Consider the following 21,772-nt stretch of genomic DNA (forward strand, 5'->3'; position numbering starts at 1 on the left):
CATTCGCATCCAGTTTTCGTGGGCCCCACCTCTTGCACTGCATACTCTGAACAGCCCTGAGTCTTCTCAGCTGGGAGGGCGGCTAACAACGGTGAATTAATTTGGGTGTTTCACTGCAGAGAAGCTGACGTGCCACCTCGCTGCATGAAAACAGTGTGCCGCTGGCATCACAGGCGACTCCTCAGAGAGGGGTGGGGGGTGGGCAGCCTGGGGCTGGGAGGGGAGAGTCAATGAGCCAGCCGGTAGGGAGCAGGAAGCTGAGGGGGTATCCCAAAGGTACAAACACACACAAGGCCAACCTCTGGGTCAGATTCAGAGCTCAGTGGAACCGTCGACCTGACAGTCCATGGCTGTTCTATTCCAGACCTGGTCATTCCCTTGAGAACCTTCTTTGCTAATGGTGCTGTCAGTCCCTTTCTCAATTTGCACCTGATGCTGAGCCATCTCCAGGACGTGCAACCAAGAACATCACCACAAAGATTCTCAGCAATATTGGGCAAGGAGAAGCCACAGTTATTTGCTTGTCTTATTTTTAATTAAGGGTGTCAAGTGCAAAGGAAAGAGCCCCAGAAAAACCTTTCTAGTAACACAGTCAGTGCACTCTCTAGTCTGGCTGCCTCTTCCTTCTTCCAGTCTAGCAAAGAGGAGGAAAGATGAAGGCGTCTAGCAAACCAACGGAATCCACTGTAGCAGGCTGCACAGGGAAGCTGGAAGAGCGCTTTTAGACCGAAAAGAAGAGCTAGAGGAAACCCAGGCCAATGCATTGTTCTCCTCATGGACCGTGGACTAATAGCCCAGAATGCTAACAAGGCCGCCTGGGAGAGTGGAAAGAAGATTGCACTGGGAGTTGGGACATCTGGGTGGCGGGCCCAGCTCTGCCACTGACCTGCAGGGCAGCCTTAGTCTGAGTTCCAGTGTCTCCATCTGTAAAACAGAGATGAAAATGTGTCCCTAATTGAATACTATTGGTTTTAGTTTTACCTGTTAGAATTTCATGTATATGGAATCATGCAGTATGTACTCTTTTGTGTAAGGCTTCTTTCACTCAGAATAATGTTTTTGAGACTTCATCCATGTCACTGGATGTATGACTTCACTCTTTTGGAATTGTATGAATATACTACAGTCCTTTATCCATCCTCCACTGATGGATACTTGGGTTGTTCCCTGTTTGAGTCTCCTATGAATCTATGAATAAAGATTCTACTTTCTGTGTCTATGAATTTGACTACTCTAGGTACCTCATGTAAGTGGAATCACACAGTATTTGTCTTTTTGTGATTGGCTTATTTCACTCAGCATAGGTTCATCCATGTTGTCAGAATTTCCTTCCTTCTTTAGGCTGAATAATATTCCATTGTGTGTATACAACACAGTTTGTTTATCCATACATCTGTTGATGGACATTTGGGTTGCTTCCACCTTTCGGCTATTGTGAATAACGCTGCTATGAACACTTTTCAAGATCCTGCTTTCAATTTGTTGAATACATATCCAAAAATGGAACTAGTGCATCATATGATAATTCTATTTTTAATATTTTGAAGAAACAACATACTGTGTTTCCACAGCAGCTGTACCATTTTACCTTTCCACCAACCGTGCACAAGGGTTCCAATTTCTCCATATCCTGACCGACAGTTTTATTTGTGTGTGTGTGTGTGTGCGCGCGCGTGCGGAGTGTAAGGTGTATCTCATTGTGGTTTTGATTTGCATTTCCCTAATGATTAGTTGAGCATCTTTTCAAATACTTATTGACCATTTGTGTATCATCTTTGGAGAAATGTCTGTTCAAGCCCTTTGCCCCTTTTTAAAATCAAGTAATGTGTATTTTTTGTTATTGACATACTCTAGTTTTATGGGAAATCTTGAAGTCAGGTAAAGTGATTCCTCTAATTTTATTCTTCTTTTTCAAGGTTGCTTTGGACATTCGAGGTGCTTCACATTTCCATATAAATGTTAAAATCAGCTTGTCAATTCCTACTCCCAAAAAAAGCTTCTTGGGATTTTTATTGAGGTTGCTTCAAATCTACAAATCAATTTGGGGAGAACTGACAATAACATTGAGTCTTCCAATCCATGAATATGCTATATCTCCCCATTTATTTAGGTCTTTAATTTCTCACAGCACTGTTTTATAGTTTTTATGTACAGGTCTTTTAAATTTGGGGTTAAGTTTATACCTAAATATTTTTGGCTTTTTGATGTAATTGTAAAAGAAATCGCTTTTTAAAGATCTTCCAATTCTTTGCTGCTGCTATATAAAAAATATAATCAATTTCTGAATGCTGACTTTATACTCTGCTAAATTCACTTCCTGGTTCTAATATTTTATAGATTCCTTAAGATTTCTTTTGTGGAAAATCATGTCATCTGTGATTCAAAACAGAACTTACTTATTCCTTTCTGATTTTTAAGCCTTTTACTGCTTTTTCTTACTTTACAGCACTGACCAGAACCTCCATCCAATATAATGGTAAGAGAGGATAAACTTGCCTTATTCTGATCTTAGGAGGAACACAATTTTTCAGCATTAATTGTAACATTTGCTTTTTATAAATGCCCTTTATAATTGTAGAAGTTCCCTCCTATTTCTAATTTGCCAAGAGTTTTTACCACAAAAGGATGTTAAACTTTTTCCAGCTTTATTGAAGTATAATTGACAGATAAAAATTGTACATATTTAAGGTACACTATATAATTGGATATACATATACATTGTGAAATGATTACCATAATCAAGCTAATTAACACATTCATCACTTCACATAGTTACTATGTGTGTGTATGTGAAAAACATTTAAGATCTACTTTCTCAGCAAATTTCAAGTATACAATACAGTATTATCAACGATAGTTACCATATTGTACATTAATCTCTCAATTTATTTACCTCACATAACTGAACTTTTGTATCCTTTGAGCATCTCTCAATTTCCCCCTCCCCCCAGCTACTGGCAACCACCATTCTATTCTCTGTTTTTATGAGTTTAATTTTTTAGACTCCACATATGTGAGCTCATGCAGTCAGAATATGTCTTTCTGTGTCTGGCTCATTTCACTTAGCATAATGTCCTCTAGATTTTATCCATGTTTTCACAAATGGCAGGATTATCTTCTTTTTTTAAAGCTGAATAGTGTGTGTGTGTGTGTGTGTGTGTGTGTGTGTGTGTGTGTCACATTTTCTTTATCCATTCATCCACTGATAGACTTTTAGGTTGTTCCCATACCTTGGTTACTATGAATAATAATACTGCAATGAACATGGCGGTGGGAATATCTCTTCGAGATACTGATTTCACTTCCTTTGAATACATACACAGAAGTGGGATTGCTGAATATGGTATTTCTATTTTTTATTTTAATTTTTAATTTTTTGAGGCAACTCTATATTGTTTTCCATAACATCTATACCAATTTACATTCCCACTAACAGTGTACAAGGTTTTACTTTTCTCCACACCCTTGCCAACACTTATTTCTTTGTCTTTTTTGATAATAGCCATCTTAATAGGTATGAGGTGATAGCTCATTGTGATTCTGTCAACGCTTTTATTGACTGTTGAAATGATTGTTGAAATGATTATATGGTTTTCCTCCCTTATTCTGTTAATATGGTGAATTACATTCATTGTTTTTCAAATGCTAAAGCAAGCTTTCATTCCTAGGATAACACAGTTTGCATGATGTATTATCCTTTTTATATATTGCCAGATTTGACATGCTAATATTTTGTTAAAGATTTTTGTGTTTATGTGTATGAGGAATACTAGTCTATAATTTTTGTTTTTTGTAATGTCTTTGTTGGGTTTTGGTATCAGAATTATGCTGACTTCATAAAAAGACTTGGGAAGTGTCCCCTCCTCTATTTTCTGAAAGATTTTATATAAAAATTGTCCTTTTTTTCCTCTTAAATACTTGATAAAGTTTACCGGTTAAAACATCTTGGCCTAGAGGGTTCTTTGTGGAAAAGTTTTTATTAATGAATTGATTTCTTTAATAGATAGGTTGATACTCAGATTTTTATTTCACCTGTGTTAGTTTTGGTAAATTGTCTTTTCTCAAAAAATTTACTCATTTTTATCTAAGTTGCTAAATTTATTGGTACAAATTTGTTCGTAATATTTCTTTAGTATCCTTTAATGTCTGCAAATTCTGTAGTGACACACTTACTTTCATACCTGATACTGGTATTTTGTGATCTCTTTCCTTTTTCTTGATCAGTTCAGCTAGGGCTTTATCAATTTGCTTGATATCTTCAAAGAATTGCTTTTGGTTTCATTTTTCTCTATTTTTGTCTGTTTTTTATTTCATTAATTTCTGCTCTTGCCTTTATTATTTCCTTCTTTCTACTTATTTTGAGTTTACTTTCCTTTTTCTAACTGCTAAAGATTGAAACTTAAATCACTGAATCTAGTTCTTTCTTCTTTCTTAAGGTATCTACTCAAAGAACTGTTTCAGCTGCATCCCACAAATGTTGATGTTCTATTTTCATTACTGTTCAGTGTGTTTTTAAAAATCTTTTTATTTTGAAAGAAATTCAAACTTAGAGAAAAGTTGCATGAACTACACAAAAAGCTTGTTTACCCTTCACTCATATTCCCCAAATATTAATATTTAACCATCTTTTCTCTATATTCCCTTTCCCTCTCTGTTTCCATTTTTTTCTGAACTATCTCTGAGCAAGTTACCAAACTGATGCCACTCCAAAATATGTTAGTGTGTTTGTCACCAAAACCGACAACACTCACTACATAAAAATTCGACTATCAAACTAAAAAATTAACACTGTAACTACCAAGAAAACTTCAGACTCCATTTAGGTTTCATTAGTTGTTCCAGTAATGTCCTTTATAGCAAAAGGATCCAGGTCAAAACTATATATTTCATTTAGATGCCACATCTCTTTAGAATCCTTTAATCTGATACAGTCCTCAGTCTTTCCTTGACTTTCAGGACCTTGACACTTGTGAAGAAATGTGCCTGCTTTTGGTCACTCTCCAATTTCTTCACGTAGCTGTTTTTTTTTTTTTTACATTTTATCTGAGTTTACAAAAGAAGTGCTCTACCATTACCAGAAATCAAGAAGGGATTCATTGTCTTCTGACCACAGATCCTACATGAAAAACTTGCCTCTCTCTGTTTGGCTAGCATGACAGTTCCCACATCTACAAAATGGGAACAGCTCCATTATGCGATCTCATAGCATTTCATAAACTTTTTCCAAATATCTACTTTATTATTATAATTAAGATGATGCCTATCATAGTTAAAATCAAAAAGTGGAGAAAGGTAGCAAATGAAAAGAAAAAGTCTCCCATATAACATTAAAGAAATTATCTCTAACAAGCAGGGTCTCTCTATTCTATGCTTGGCACACCAGTGATTAAAAAAAAAAAAAATACTATAGGAAACTCTGTCTGGAAATCAAAAGAACTAAGTTTCTAGTACTGGTTCTACTGCTCCAAAAATGGCTTTAGGTAAGTCACTTATTCATGCAAAAAGGATTTACTCAGCTCCTAGTAGAGTATTTAACCCTCTATGCCTCAGTTTCCTTATCTGAGAAATACACATAACATTAACCATCTTTTCAACATGCCTCATAGGAAGGAAAAAAATGACACAATAACATGTTTCAGTGTGCTGGAAGTTGAAAGCATAACACAACTGTAATAAATAATAGGTCATGTATGAGACCTCTGGAAAAATCAACATGGAAATCAAAAGCCTTAGTTGGGATATGGAAGACAAAGATGAGATGGGAATGGAAAAATCTATATTTTACTTGGTTTTATATTATTATGCCATCTATACCTGCACTGTCCCATACAGTAGCTATTAGCCACGTGTAGCTTTTATATTTAATTAAGATATAATTTAAAATTCAGTTCCTCTGTCACACTAGCCACATTTCAAGTGCTCAGCAGCCACTTGTAGTGATACATTTTCATTATCATAGAAAGTCCTATTAGACAGTACTGATCCATACTATTTTACACTATGTATACTCTTAATTGCCTAATATAAATGACGTTGTTGCTGTGGAATTAACACATAGCAACTAGCTTGCCACTATAAATCAAAACAAACCAAAAAAATCTCAAAGCTAAAAAGAAATCAGCCTCCAGATAGGTAAGAGTTCTCATCAAACCGGAATGATATTGGCCTGAGAGCCTTGGAAGGGCCCTTGGAACTGTTTCTCATTACACAGATTAGGAAGCTGAGGCCCCAGGAAGCAGAGTCTCTGGCCCCAGGTCCCACAGAAAATTAACATTACAGTTCAAAATGGAATCCTGGTATTTCATAGCATAGGCTATGCTGCAGGATCTGACTTTTAATCACAAGCCTGTCGCTTACTAGCCATGTGGCCTTGGACAAATAACCATCCCGAGCCTCACTCGCCTCGTCATGAGCATTGAAGAGATGATGTCTAGAAAGTGCTTAGCAGAGAACTGGGCACCCCACCAGGATAACTACCTGCTGTCATTATTAGCTAATACATTGCTCTTTCCACTCCACAACAAACTCCGATCAGGGAGGCTGCAACCACCAGATGCATCATCATGATGGAGTGAAGGATGGAATGAGGAAATTATGCAGCTTGGCAAAATGTGCCAGGGGAGCAGAAAGATAAATGCATTGTGTAGCCGGAACTACGGAACTGCTCCCACAAGTCCCCATGCAGTAGCAGAAATTTCACCTTGAGGGGTGCAAAGGGAAATGTACCGTTTGCGTGCCTCTGTGCTCTTTCCCTTAAGTAGGCGTCTGAGGAATGGAGTGGTGCAGACTGAGAAAGATGCTTATGTTTCTATGACCCTCATGCTGAGACACTGGAGGAGTCAGCATTCTGTTTTTGTTCCTCTCCCTCCAGAACTAATATATCACCACTCTGTTAGCCACCAACGCAGCTATCCCACGGCAGACCTCTCCAAGCCTGCTTCCGAGTGCCTGGAGCTCAAACCTCCATGGCTTCTCCAAGTGCCTACTACGTGACCTAGCCCCTCACCCCCCTGCCCAACAGGATGCGCGATGGTTTTTTAAATCCTGAAATACAGTGCCCACTGTGCGGCAACATATGCTCTTCTCTGGGAGACCACTACACGTGAGGTGATCAGATGTTAGCGTCAAATCAAACAGTGACAACGCTTCAGACTCTAAGGGAGAAGACGTTTCCATTCAATTCCATAACGAATCCCAACCACTTGCCTTCTGAGAAACACTGTGCCACACACAAAAGATACATCTGCCACCAAGACATGGTACCTGTTCTCAGGTAGCTTATACTTGAAATGGCAACCAGAGTTGTCCAAAAAAGATACAATGGGGTCAAGTTTAACCTGAGCCCTATACAGTGGTACAGTTTGGATTTGCAGGTAAGGGGGCCAGGGCTGAGACACTCAGAAACTCATCCTTGCTGCCACCATGAATGGAAACAGAGGCCTGAGGGACGACCATGAGGAATTCAAGTATCTTTTCTCGGTTCTTCAAAGGCACACTTCTGTCCCAGCCTTCGAGTGGCAGTTTCTGGGGAAGGAAAGCCCCTCCCCTCGTCTGCGCCTAGGCAGGAAGAATGAGCCGGCACGGACTCTATATCTTCTGGCACCATCTGGACTTCTCCAGGGGGGGGGGGGGGAGCAGCAGTCACGGTCACCCCTTTGTCCTCCAACCTGGAAAACCACCATCCACTCACCTGTATGTCTGCTGGTCCACAGCACCGCCACTGTGTTAACTCTGCTATTTCCTAGCTGTGTCCTTAGACAAGTCCCTTCCCCAGGTTTGGTTTCCTCATCTACAAAATGGGGATAACTGCTTCAGAGAAATGCCACAAGAATTCAAAGTGCTGCTTATACACTGCTTAGCACAATATGTGGTACACAGGCAATGTTCAACAAATAGGAACTATCATTATTATTAATTCTAAAAAATCCTATTCTTCCCAATCAGATTTTAACTGCCAACTTCAGCGCTCAGACCCAAGCCTATCCACACCATCCCCAGGTTTATCACCTCAGAGAGAATCAGCTTCATCCCATAGACCCTTTGGGAGCCTGAAGAAGCTTGAGCTTCTAACCCACCAAACTCAGTCTCCCCCAGTCTTCAAATTTCATCTCTCCTAAGAAGCTTTCCCAAAGACTCCAGAGGCCTGGTCAACAATGCTTTTCCAGACACTGCCTCACAAGTCCTCAGCTCTTACCTATAGGAGATTTATCTTATCAGTCACATCCCATTTAAAAAGCTGGAGGACTTTGTGTCCTCCCTGTTGTCACATTCCAAGTCCACAGCTCAAATGCACCCTGGGTACTTGACAAGTAGCGATGGATAAAGAAGAACACAAGAATCATAAAAATTATTCAAATCAAATTCCAGCTCCATGATAACTTCCGTGTTTCCCCAAAAAGAAGACCCAGCCGGACCATCAGCTCTAATGCGTCTTTTGGAGCAAAAATTAATATAAGACACAGTCTTATTTTAATATAAGACCGGATCTTGTATAATATAATATAATATAATATAATATAATATAATATAATATAATATAATATAATATAATATAATATAATACCAGGTATAATATACTATAATACCAGGTCTTATAATTTTTGCTCCAAAACACGCATTAGAGCTGATAGTCCGGCTACATCTTATTTTCAGGGAAACACGGTAGTAATGTTTTCCAAAGAGCTACAAGACCTGAAAACCCACAGAAGGTTGGATGTGACAAAGAAATCTACTAACATAACTCACATTTGTTTATTGTTTCATAGTTATAAAGTGCTTTCACATCCATAACAGCATTTTGACAGCCACTTGAAGAGGAAGTCCCAGTAAGTATTATTACATCTGACAGATGCAAAATCGGAGGCTCAGAGAAGTAAAGCAGTTTGTCTAAGAATCAGGCCACAGTGTAATGTCCTTTGATTCTTCCAAGTCCTTCTCCTAGTTGTTGCTCCTTCATGCAGACTCTACCCTCAAATGACGTGCATACTCTAGGCTATTAATTTAAAAAGAATAAAAACCTACCCAAAAGGGACCATGTGGAAATAAAAGCACAGAGAAGATACTCAAGAATAACTAAATTACCTTTCTAGAGTGAGGAACTTTCCTCACTCAATCCTGGGAGTGCTGGCTACGACACATGCATTTTGTTCAGCAGCCATGAGCAACTGTCCCTAGGCAGCTGGGCCTCCTGAAGTGGCACATGGGAAGGCTCTCCGGGGAGCTGCAAGCAGCCTGGCAGCACCTGTGAGTAGGCTCCCACTCTGCCTCCTGCTTTCCCTTCTCCTTATACTTCTGGCCCCTCTGAAAAGCCAAAAGCTTCATGATTGATTGTCATGGCAGCTGCTCTTTTTGCAAAGACATCTCTCCTTCCATTTCTGCTACCCACTGCCAGTTTCCTCCAATCCAGCAAAAAGAGCTCCCTTCCAAACAGCAATCTGCAGACGCAGGAGGTGGCCACCACCCCTGACAGTGTTCCCACAGAGAGAACCACTGCATCGCAGAAGGGAATTATGTAATCACACAAAGACTGACTTCTTTCTAGTCCTAATTTGGTGGTCCTACTACCAACTGGCCTGGGGTTTGGGGGTTCTGAAGACTGCATCCCCCCCAAAATGGCCTGGTTTTGCTTCCTTAGAAGTGACGAGAGCAATGCTTTCTCTTTATATGCCTCAAGGGGCACCTGCCAGGCGAGGCTTCAGTGGCTCAGGACACTGCAGGCCAAAAAGAGGCTAGAACTAGCTGGGAATATGCGCTGGAGGAGAGGGGTGACTACAGAGCTGCCTCCTAGGGCTGCCCTCCACTATAAAGTATCCAAAGGAACCTGGCAGTGATTCAGGCCAGAGTATCAAAGAGGGCCTCTAAACAGGAAGCTCTGGGCAGCAGCGACCCTCAGCGTCAAGCAGATGCATTCTACTGGGGCATCAACCACTCAGAACAAGCTCCCAAACAGTGACCAGCGGTGCAGGACTGAGTCCAGTCCCCAGGCAATGGAACTGGCTAAATGCAATCCTCGCTCAGGGTAGGTTTCTCGTGGAAGAGGAAGTGGCAGAGAGGTCAGCTGTCTGAATGGAGCCAATGTGGGAAGGAAAAAAGGTTTAAGAAAGGTAAGTGGAAGGCCAGGGCTCATCACAGCCAAGGCGCCAGGCCTTCTGCAGCCCAACGAAGTCTAAATCTGGACTCTCGAGGGGGCTCAGGGACAAGGGAGGGAGACGGAAGGTGCAAAAGGCTTCAGGGACAGACGCTCAACAGAGCCAAGGAAGGTGAGTAATGCCACCAAGCCAAGAAAAACTCAACAGAGAAAGAAAAGGCAGATTTGTTAGGCTGGATGGTAAGAATACTGGCAAGAATATAAGTCGTTGTCCTTGTTCTCCACTGGGGGACAGGTAATAGTTATCCTAGTAGCCAAGGGCAAAGGGAAGCAGAAAAACCAGCATGTGCAAAGACCCAGAAGAATCACACAACATGATGATTTCGTTGGTTTGGTATAGATGAATTGCAGAATGTTAGGGAGAGACAGGCAGAAGGTGAGGCTGGATATTCTCACAGGGGCAGGATCAGCAAGAGCTTCTTATGACAATCCAGAGACTTTGGACTTCATCCTTCATGGAAAGCCATTAAAAAGTAAGGGTATACATTCATTCCTATAACAATTACTTACTGAGCACCTACTGTGTGCTGGGCACTAATCAAAGCGATGGGAAGAAAGCCAACAACAATCCTGGAACTTACACTCTAATGACTCCACTCTGTCTGCTGGCTGTGGGGATTATGGGTTGTATGTTTCACCTACCCCTTGAGGGCAGAGGCTGGGCCTTATTTTCCACTATATCCTAAAGGCTCAGCTAAGTTTCTTCCATATAGTAGGTTTCCAATAGTGTTTGTTGTGGGAATGAACGTTTTCTGTATTTTCTAAGAACCTTAAAAAAAAGAAGTGAGAGCACAGTACGATCAGATTTATATTTTAATACATCATTTTGGCAGCTGGATGGCGGGGCAACTGGGGTGAGGCCAAACTAGAGACTAGGGGTTTTCAACTAAGGGGCTGTCACTATAATTAGGCAACAGATAATGGGAGTCCAAACTAGAGGAACAGTGGTAGAGAGGGAGGTAGTTTTAGTTCCCTGGCCAACTGATTCCGACACAGCTTACTGAGGCTTCACAGACCCTGCGTTTCTCTCACCAAACCACTGCAGCCTCCTCTAAACCCACATTGACTTCTGTTCACTCTAAACCTCTGCATGATTTACTTTTACCCTGGGATCGCCCAGTTTTCAAGGTCAAAAGCAAAAAAAGACAGTTGGTCAACCTCAGGATGACCCAGGGCGTGGCCTGCGGTGGTCATAATGCTGCAGAGAGTGGTGGTGACACACGAGGTCACTGGGACCTTAAATCAGTGCTGATGGATTCCCTCTGCTGCTGAGAGAAAGCGAGCCGGAAACCTCCTTGCTGTCAGTGCAGAGGGCTGCCTCGACAGGAATTCATGCTCCCTGACAATGCATGAAGATTGGCTATGGATTACCAAGCTTCTGGCTTCCACTATTTTCACTGGTTCTGGTTCGAAGAAGTGTTTACCACAAGATCCAATATGGTTCTATGTAGCTCCTAAGAAGTCAAATGATTAAGACAAATCATTAAGCTCTGACCCATGCTTATAACACAACCTATATTGGAAGCATAGAGTGGTTCATATACTATGAACCCAATTATAACTATTTTGTCCAGCATTTTAGAGTTTACAAAATCCATTATTTGTCTTATTTGTATCTTTCAATAACCCTGTGGGCAAGGTAAAGCAGATATTATTATTCCCACTTGGTAGATGAGAAAGTAAGGCTTAGAGAGGTTTTCACTGGCCCAAAGTCATGTGAATTGTGGGCGACAGAGCAGAAATTCCAACCCAGGTCTCACTCCACATTCAAGACTTTGTCTACGGACCTCCAGCTCTGGCAATCACTGTGGCTTCCCACAATCGTGAGTTAACTTCACTATCCCAATCCTCACCAAGGCTATTCCTTCCTTCCTGCTTTGCCTCACAGAACACTGACCCAGATTGTAAGTCTAGAGAGGGCTACCAGGTCCCCATCAGACCCAGTTACCACCCAGTGACAGACAAAGCCCGAGCCCAGGCCCACATTCTAATCAAAACTGCCCAGAGAAGAAGCTGTTGGTGGAGAGGGCTGGCAATGAGTAGGATGAGGGCTCTGACAGCCAAGTTCAAGTCCCTGTGTAGCCTTGAGCTCATGATGGCCTTCTCTTTGAACTTCAATGTCCTCACCCCTCAAATGAGGGCAGGAACTTCTGCCCTACCCACCACTCAGGGCTCAGAGCCAACAACGGTGTCTTCTCCCATTTCCAGGTAGTTACCAGACAGTGCTGGATGCACCCATTACAGAGCAAAGCCAAACAGTACTCCCTGAGGCACCCCCCTCCACACACACACACACACACACACACACACACACACACACACACACTAACCTCATCACGCCAGCAGACAACTTGGCTTTCAATCTAACCAGGAAGGAGTCAGCCACCTACCAGGAGCTCTCACTTTTGCTCAGCACACTTCTCCTAATTATCTACTTTGTACCAAGCTTGGCCCTAATTATACAAAGATAAATAAGACAGTGTCTGCTCTCAAAGAACTCAAAGTCTGATTTAGAGATGGACATATTACTAATTACCACAGTACTAATAAATAGTAAATTACAAGTATTGAGCAGCAATTTTGTCTTTTCTCTGTGAATTCTTGGCACCAGGCACTGTACGAGGCCCTCAGCAGGACTTGCTAAATAAATAAATAAAAGTAACATACAACATGATGACAAAGAAACAAACATTTCAATAAAAGCAGTATTCTTCCCCACCTCAAAACGCCTGTCTTCACATATCCCTTTTCTTTACTCCTGTGTTGAATGAATGCAAGTGGCCTTCCTTCTTGTGAGAACTAACCCCTTCAAGTGATTTGGACCCTCTCTTTCATCTCCTTGGGGGCCTTGCTCCAGCTATGCGCCCTCCCTCTTGCATCTTGACTCATAAGCTTTCTCTCTCACTCTCTGCTCCTTTCTTTCAGCCCTCTGACACACTCCAGTTTCCCCAAGCTGACAAAACTAACTGGAGCCAGGCACTCCTTTCAAGTTCTGATTTTGTTCTCATCCTCCTTTGACCACCAAACCTCCTGAAAGTGTCACTCACACCTGCAGCCTGGATTTCCTATTGCCCTTTCATGCCCTAAATCCCTGCCTCAGCTTCCACGGAAGCTTCTCTCAGAAGTGACACCACACCTCCCATCACCAAATCCAGTGGTCTGTCCTCAGTTTCCAACCTCCCTGTTGACATTTCCTTAGCCTCTGAGACACTGCAGTTCCGGGCTGGCTTGCTCCCTCTCTTGTCAATACTCAGTCTCTATCTGGCTGCTCTTCCTCTGCTCTCCTCTGAATGCACGTTCTTGCCAAGATTCCCCTGTTACTTTACATTAGCTCCCTTGAGAACTAATTTAATGCCAATGGTTCCAATTCAGGAAGACTTTCCAGTCACCACCTCCCACCCCAACCACCCTCAACTCCAATCCTGTAGAATCCAACAGAACCTAGGGACTGAAAATACAAGAAAGAAAAGGCCCCCAAGGACATGGGAATGGCATCAACATATTTTCAGTGTCAGACTCTCTCTTACAGCCTCTGTCACATTCTGCTTGTCCTGCAATGAGCTTATCTTAGCCCTGGCACTAGCTCACCAGTCCCTAAGAAGGGAACTGTTCCACTCTTGTCTGCTTTCTCCATTCGGCTCATGCAGTGCTTGGGCAGACAGGCATACATAAGCCTCTGTTGGATGAATATGCGTGAAAGAGCTTGGTAAATGGTGACGTGCTACAGGACGACTGTAAGCTGCGTCATCAACAGACTTGGTGAGAAACTTCCGAGTTGTTCGAGCACATTACAGGGTCAGAGCCTGTCCGCTGGCTCTGCAGGATACCTGACGCCCAAACGCCTGAAAACACGGAAATGCCTATTCCTGAACTGGCCTGGCACTGAGAAGTGCAGACTGTAGGCAGAGAGGCTGAAGAGGGCCACGCATTTCCGAAACCATTTCTTTCATACATTTTTTATTTTTTCAGTCAGGAAATATCCACTAAGAGCTGCCAGGAGCTATTCTAGACATTGGGCTCCCAATGCCTTGAAGAAGATAGATAGGCCTTGCCCTCCTGATCTTGTATTTCGGTGAGAAGAGATGATAAATATAAATAAACAGGAAACAGCAGGTAGTTAATAAGTGTTTCTGTATCATATCCTTTACCATCTCTTTCAAACAAGACAGCCCTGTCCAGTGGCTCTTTCTCTCTTCTGAATGTGTACTGCTTTGAGGTTTGTTTGGTGTTATTTCTCTTCCTGTTAGGTCAGCAGCTACAGCGCAGGGGTGCTAGCTTTTCCCATCTCCAATGAAACAGTCTTTGGGTGAACACTGCTACCCCATTTGGGGAGGCCTCTAAAACCTGCTGCACCTGGAAGGTTTGGGCTTCTAGGACCAATGGTCCCAGAGACCTACTGGTCCTCTAAGAACAGCCGTGATGCTGCAGATTACTTACCAGAGAGTGACTTGGGAATGCTTTTTCAGACTGTGTTCAATTCTGCCAGAGCCCTTCGGACTCAGCTGTTTGCTGGTGGTAGATTTCTGTGTTATTTAGGGCACCAAAGTCCCACAGACTTGACACAAACTTAAAATTAGAAATGCATTAAATATAGGAAGGGAGGAAGGTCATTTAGGAAAGGCAGCCTTCCGAGGGAGCTGCAGGACAAAGACGCCCTGGAAACTTCCAGGTTCATTAATGGGTTTTACACAGCATTCAAATGGTATTTCTCCTTCAGAAATAACACTGTGGAAAGCGTAGGGGACTGGCGCAAACCTCAGCTAACACAGCTGAGTGAGTGACTCTGCAAACTAAAAATAGCTTCTTTCCCACTTGTTCTGACAGATTTCACTTAGACCCTGCACACAGGTTGATCCTCCAACAAACAATTTTAGTCCTACAGCAAAATGAGGGCTGATGGCATTTGAGCTTGACAATGACCCAATCCCTGGTTCCGCTCTTGTTTATGTCCACGTTTCCTGCTCCTGCTCCAATGGCTGCATGTGTGCACGCATGTGCACGTGTCCACTGAGCCCCTGGACTGGGATTTGGTGCACAACCAAACGTGGGTGGAATTTAAACCAAGACCATGACTCAGGGCCATCGCTACAGGCTGAGCCCAGAGTAAGGCCCACAGAAGCACTGGAATCAGGCTGCCTGCCTCAGGTCTTCTCCTAATTCCTAGCTAGCCTCTCTGGGCCTCAGTTTCCTCAGTTATGCAATGAGGACAACCATTCCTTTTGTGGCCTATTTCAGGGTCATGGCTACAGAAGCATCACACCAGGATCAAATGAAATAATGTGAGATATTTTCCTTCAGACAGTACTCCTTTCAGAAGGATGGATGACAGTGAAGGGGCAAGCTAGACAGGCAGCCAGACTGCAAAACTGGGCTAGACCACTGAAATGGGCCAGCATCCCGACTGTACCAGCAGTTAAAGCAGATTTAGATTCACGGCTTTATTCATGTTGTCCCCTCTGCCTGGAATGTCCTTCTACCTCTGCTAAACTCCTACCCAGTTCAAACAACACTTCTTTTTGTTAGTGTCTTCAGAATAAATCATTGTCTTCACTGCTTCCGTGGCCTGTCGCATGCACCTCTAATAGCCCTTCTCTCTCTGTACAGTAAGGATTTATTTATGTACCTGGAAGTTCTTTTGGGGCAAAGGCATGTATTCTTTATCTTTGCATCCACCTCCACACCCACCACCACTGCATGGCCAATGCAGGAGGACAGGAAAGGTGGGACAGCACACACAGAGCCTGGAGCGTGTGGCAGGCAGGGAGTCAGGAAGGTAGTGTCACCAAGGCCTGCCTGCCCCACCCTGCAATAAGGGCACAGCCGCAGGGACGGGAGTCACAGCCAACTGCAAGTCCTAGGAGGACCAGGCGGGAGCATCATACAAAGTCCCAATGACCTAAACTGGAACAGGAGCCCCTGGGGACAAGGAACAAGGGCAGAGAACAGAGCCACGGCAGAGAGGCACAGCAAAGCTCAAATGGTCCTGGAGCCTGGAACTTCCGCATTAGTTAACACGCCCGGGTCCGCCCAAGTTGAGCCACAGGTAGGGGTTAAGTGATCTGGGCTATGACACTGAGGGACTCCAGGGCAGGAGTCATTCCAGATTTAAGGAATGATTGTTTATCTGAAGTAAGAATCACAGATGGAAGGGACTCTGAGACCTGTAAGAAACATCAGGCATCACATGGCCTAACATCCCAGCCTCACATGGGGGCACTGAGGCTGCAGGAGGAAAGGGGACTTGCCTAAATTCACTAAGTCAGGGTAGATTGAGACCTGGACTCTCAGAGGCTGCTCATCTTCAGTCAAGCAGGCCTCCTGATGGGGCCACTAACACACCAGGGACCCAGCTCTACGTGCTTCAGAATCTTGCGGGGAGCCCCAACGTGCCCACGAAGTAAGCACAAGCTCCTCTGCCCAGCCGTGAAATGCAGGCTTCCACCTTTGGGTGGAGTTTAGAGCGAGTGTTCCACAGGAAATGTGCAGGGAGCAGCCCCACCTGGAGCTTGGAAAGCAAACGGCTGCTGTAGTGCATGTTTGCTGTCAAGGAGCAAACCAACCTGTAGACACACACCCTGCCCTGACATGTGCGTGGGGGTGCAATCCAATCACTATGCTGCCCTGGAATTTTCTAAGAGTGGCTGGAGAGGCCCAGTAGCTAAGGCACATCTGATAGTGCATGAAACACATAGTCTTCACCACTGCAAGAACATTAAAGGAAGGCTCCCCAGGTCTAAAATCTCAGTCTTTCTCAGACCAGAGATGACACACAACTCAGAAGGAAAGAATTGAGACTCTCAGGGAATCAGACATCCTGACTCCCAGACTTCCAGAACTTCCATCTAGGCAAGGGTACACATGTAAAAGGACATATGCAACTTTCCTTCATCTATACACAAAGTATGTAAGCTAGAAATACTTCCAATCCAAGTCCACACCCCACTGTTTACCTCCTGTGTGGTCCTGAGCCCTAGTCTCCTTACTCCTACAGCAGTGATTACAATCTGTGCCCAGGTTTACTGTGAAGATGAAATAATATATGTAAAGCATTTAGCACACTGCCTGGCGCACAACAACCACCAAGTAACACTGTGTTTATTCGCTTTCTTTTGCTCACCGGCAGGGGTGGTAGGTTATACAGTCCAGCTCTATTTACCGTGTCTCCTCAAAAATAAGACCTAGCCGGAACATCGGCTCTAATGCGTCTTTTGGAGCAAAAATTAATTTAAGATTCAGTCTTATATTATGACCGGGTCTTATATTAAAATAAGACCGGGTCTTACATTATATTATATTGTATTATATTATATTATATTATATTATATTATACCCGGTCTTATATTAAAATAAGACCTGGTATTATATATTACATTACGTTACATTACATTACATTACATTACATTACATTAAACTACATTACATTACATTAAACTACATTACATTACATGACCCAGTCTTATATTATATAAGACCCGGTCTTATATTATAGTAAAATAAGGCCAGGTCTTATATTAATGTTTGCTCCCAAAGACACATTAGAGCTGATGGTCCAGCTAGGTCTTATTTTCGGGGAAACACTTTGCTTTCCCCTCCTCCCTGGCTGTCCCTCCAGACCCTTTTGGACAGACATCCTACCTAGGGCCCCAGTCCAGACAGCTTGCTCGTCCCTCTGCTTATCCCGTGGACATAAAAGAGGGCAACTAGTCAGCTATGGGCCACACTCAGGTCCTTGAAGGTCAGGAATAAACAGCTTAGCTCAAGGCTGCGCCTGTCTCCGCAGGTGTCCCTGCATCTCCCTGGCCAAGTCCCTCGCAGGGTATCACCTAGCTTAGTATGGCTCTTGTCTTACCCAAGGTAAATGGGGCTTGGAAGGGCATTTGGGTTTGACAATCACTCCCAGCAGTTCATAGCTGCTCGCTGGCTTGGCTCTGCGCCTCAGGCAAGTATCTAGATGCCTGACAGTCCAGGCCAGGCCATCAACAGTGGAGCTCATTCACAGCCCCAACTGACAAACAGAAAACAGCCTGAAGTCTGAACCTGCAGTGAAACCAGCGAGTGTACACACTAGCACCCCAGATACTAGTGCAGAGATGGAGGGGAGCATGGGGCTCGAGCCGACTCCTCACGTTGCTCTGCTAGGAAGCTAAATAAAACTCACACCAACGTCTGGCTCCTAGGTTGTATGTTCGCACGGGCCATGTCTGTCACAGTCACAGTGCTATACACCGTAGCCACCCCAGGGTGTTAAAAGGCGTTAAAGAGGCAGAAGAGAAAGGACCCAACAGTTACTGAGTACCTGCCACAAGCCAAGAATTTTTCATGTAATCCTCATCAACGCCCCTCTGTGGTCGGTATTATAATCCGCATCCTACCGATAAAACCAGAGACTCAGAAAAATCCATGTAGCCTCTGTGCTTCTGCTATGCTACCTGACAACAAAGTCTGAAATATGCTAGGAAAGACGAAGAAAAGCGAAAGAGTCTAAAGCACTGTGTACCAAGTTCTCAGCACCTGAACCCGCTAAGCAAACAAAACCGACTTAACTGCTGCATTCCCTCATTCACTGCTGCTAGAGGCAACTTCTTTCAAACACAACCCAGAGAAATATAGCAAAAGTCATAAAGATGTTCATGGCCTTTTCCCCTGCAGTTTCAGCCCCAAGATTTTATCTTCAGGAAAACAGTTCAACACAGTATGCACTGCAGAGTCCACCATAGTGCCAAAAAAAGGGAAATGATCTAAATGTCCAACATTCAAAGAACAGTCTGGAAAAATCCCAGAACCTTCCAATCATATAATGTTATACAGCCGTTTTAAACGATCTTAAAGACCAAGAAAAACAAAGCAAAACATTGGTGACACAATAAACGAAGACAGGATACAAATTATTATAACTACTATCACCATAACTTTGTAAAGTATGGACACGTATATATGCAAAAAGGAATATAGTTGTGTTAGGGTGGTAAGGTCACGGATGTTTTTTATTATTATGACCATATCCAAATGGTCTTTGCAGTGTTGTTTAGTGCCTTTTCAATTAAAGAGAGAGAGAGACAGACAGACAGACAGACAGACAGACAGACTCAACCCAGCACTAAGGAAGGCCCAGGAGGACCAGGGCTGAGATGTGAAGCAGAAATGGAGAACCGTCCTACATACCCGGAAGGAGGCGGCCAGGCAGGCCCTGGGGGGCAGGGAAGCCCTCTAGGTATGGAGAGGGTTGTAATTAGTCTGATGCTAATTACAGAAGTCTCACTAGCTTATTAATTTTTTTAACAGACTGAATGAAGACTGAATTCCTTTATTAAGCCAACGTGGGTTCAGAGGTACATTTCCTGCGTGGCCTTCCTCATTTCTTCTCCAAAACCAAGCCTTTCCTTTTTTTTTTTATTAAGGACAACCGGAAAGTAAAATTTAGTAATAGAAACACACACCCTGGAGAAATTAAGACTCCTGCCTTAAATGCAGAAATTCAAGACATTTCGGGGAACTAGAGGGGCTTGAAGAAGCAGCTGAGCAACAATGTTTCCTACGCTGGGAAATATAAACAGAAGAGCAAAATACTTAGCTCAGGATTAAGGGCCCCTTGCTCAGGTTCCAACCCATCTTTCTGATATTACCTCATATTCTCCCCCCCAGATACCCCATGCTCCAGCCAAACTTAACTATCACTGCTCCCCAAAACACTTTCTTCACTTCCCAACCCCCATAACTCTGTTCCAGCTGTGGTGACCACCTGAGTATGCTCTTCTCTCTTAGAGCTGCTTGTTCACATTAGACCCACCCTCCAAGGCACAGCTCCGAGCCACGTTCTCCTTGAAGCCTAACGCAATCCCTGTACCCTGATTCATTTCTCACTCCTCAAGTAGACCCAGAGAACCTGGAACCTTCCTAAAGGAGTTACACACAGTCTGCCTTGCAGTTGTTATCTGGATAACTGCCTTTTCTACCAATAGTAAACCATGAGTAACTTGAGGCAAGGACCTTTTCAGATTCTGGCGTGAAACCTACCATAATGCCTAGACTGTAAGCACACAGTAGGCCCTCAAGAAACACTTCACCTAAGGACAAAGAGAGCTATGGAAAGTCACTTCCTACCTCGGTTGCTCCCGTTAAGCAGTGCAGAGACGAAGGTGTGCTCTTCTGTGGTCCCGAGCAGGGGAGCGACGAATCCTGCTTTCCCAGCATCCAGCCTTCATGACATTCCAGCCTCCTCCCTAGTTGACCATAGTCTGCTCGGCCCCAGGTAAATACCTTGTCAGTTTCTAAAAACAAACATTATTTGAATTAAAGGCTACTTTCCACAGCTGTGCTCTCACGGGTAGGCACTGAATTACAAGAGCAAGTGTGAACATTTAGTTTAGAGCCAACTACTATGTGTACCAGGAGCGTTCCTATCTTCCTGTGAAGACAGCACAAGTAGTCACATTTTACAGATATGGGAAACTGAAGTTCAGAAAGGTGAAATGACTTGGTCAAGATCAAGTAAGTGGTAAGTACCAGAGCTGGATTCCAGCAGAGGCTGATTCTAAAGCCCACGCTCTCGCATTTTAACAGACATGAGCATGACGCCGGAGAACACTTCGACCACGCTAGATGCCCTTCCCCCCATCCTCCTCCACGGCTTCCTTGAGCTTTGCCCTGATGTTTGTTCTCAGGCTCTCCCCTCTCCCAAACCAGGGCCCCCATCAGCCAGCTTGAAGTCCCCCAGGCTTCTGATTGGCCCATGTCAGAATTTCTTAGGGCCTTACTCTGAGCTCAATTAATGGCCAGTTTCATGTGTTTTCCTGTCCGTGCTACATAAGAGGACTTTTCAGAGTCTATGGTCTTACTCAAAGGAGCAGTTCTAACAGTCCGAAGGCAAGTGTCTATGTGTGCTGGAGGGAAGGGGGCGAGACAAGGAAAAAAAAGACAAAATCATTTCGAACCAGAAGAGCATTCAGTTCCCCAGGTTCACCACTGGGGAAGTGGCCAGTGCTAAAGATGACTGAGGAAAATCAAGTTTGGAGAAAAAGAAATGGCCTTTCTTCTCCCAGATAGGAGAAAATTCACCAAATTCATTCAGTTGTACCAAGTGCCACATTTGTTATTTCAACAGAAATGCAAAATCCGATGAGGCATAGATTATTAACAGATTCTCTGTGATAAATATGCATAACCATGTGCGCTGTATAAATTCTTTATACATGTTTATTTTAACAAAGAAAAACTCTGCTTAAGAGACAAAACACCAAGTAATGCATATTAAATTCTAGACAAATCTACTATATACTCTGTGTTTAGTATCAAAGCTTCATCTGGCCCCGCATTCAACATATGGCTTATAGTGTCAGCTCAAAAACAACCAGACTCATGGAGGAAATGTCAGAATATTGCAGGGATACAGTTTTCAGGATCAGTCGGCTCACGGACACTAATGTAGTCGATACCGAGTTCACAGGAATCTGACTTCCGGGCTTCCTCAAAGAGGGAGCAAGGATATTACGGGGTAGCAGGAATATTACAAGAACTGGGAGTGGGTCCCTTCAGATGTACCACCCCACGCCCTTACATGTGCTGTTCCTTTGGCCATGGATGACCTTTCCTTACGTCATTCATCTGGTAAACTATGGCTCAACCGTT

General features: G+C 43.4%; 1 protein-coding gene across 13 annotated transcripts in view; it reads right to left on the minus strand.

Moving 5' to 3' along the window:
• SERGEF (secretion regulating guanine nucleotide exchange factor) overlaps positions 1-21,772 on the minus strand; it is a 194,543-nt gene that overhangs the window by 127,892 nt on the left and 44,879 nt on the right. For all 13 annotated transcript variants that reach the window (XM_088791674.1, XM_074336098.2, XM_088791679.1 and 10 more), the window contains one exon: positions 20,249-20,415. In XM_088791674.1, the coding sequence (XP_088647800.1) occupies positions 20,249-20,415 (167 nt within the window). The remainder of the gene's footprint in view (positions 1-20,248; positions 20,416-21,772) is intronic.

The sequence above is a fragment of the Rhinolophus sinicus genome, chromosome 14, assembly GCF_057876585.1.
Source record: "Rhinolophus sinicus isolate RSI-liver-muscle chromosome 14, RSI-T2T, whole genome shotgun sequence".
In the NCBI taxonomy this organism is placed as follows: domain Eukaryota; kingdom Metazoa; phylum Chordata; class Mammalia; order Chiroptera; family Rhinolophidae; genus Rhinolophus; species Rhinolophus sinicus.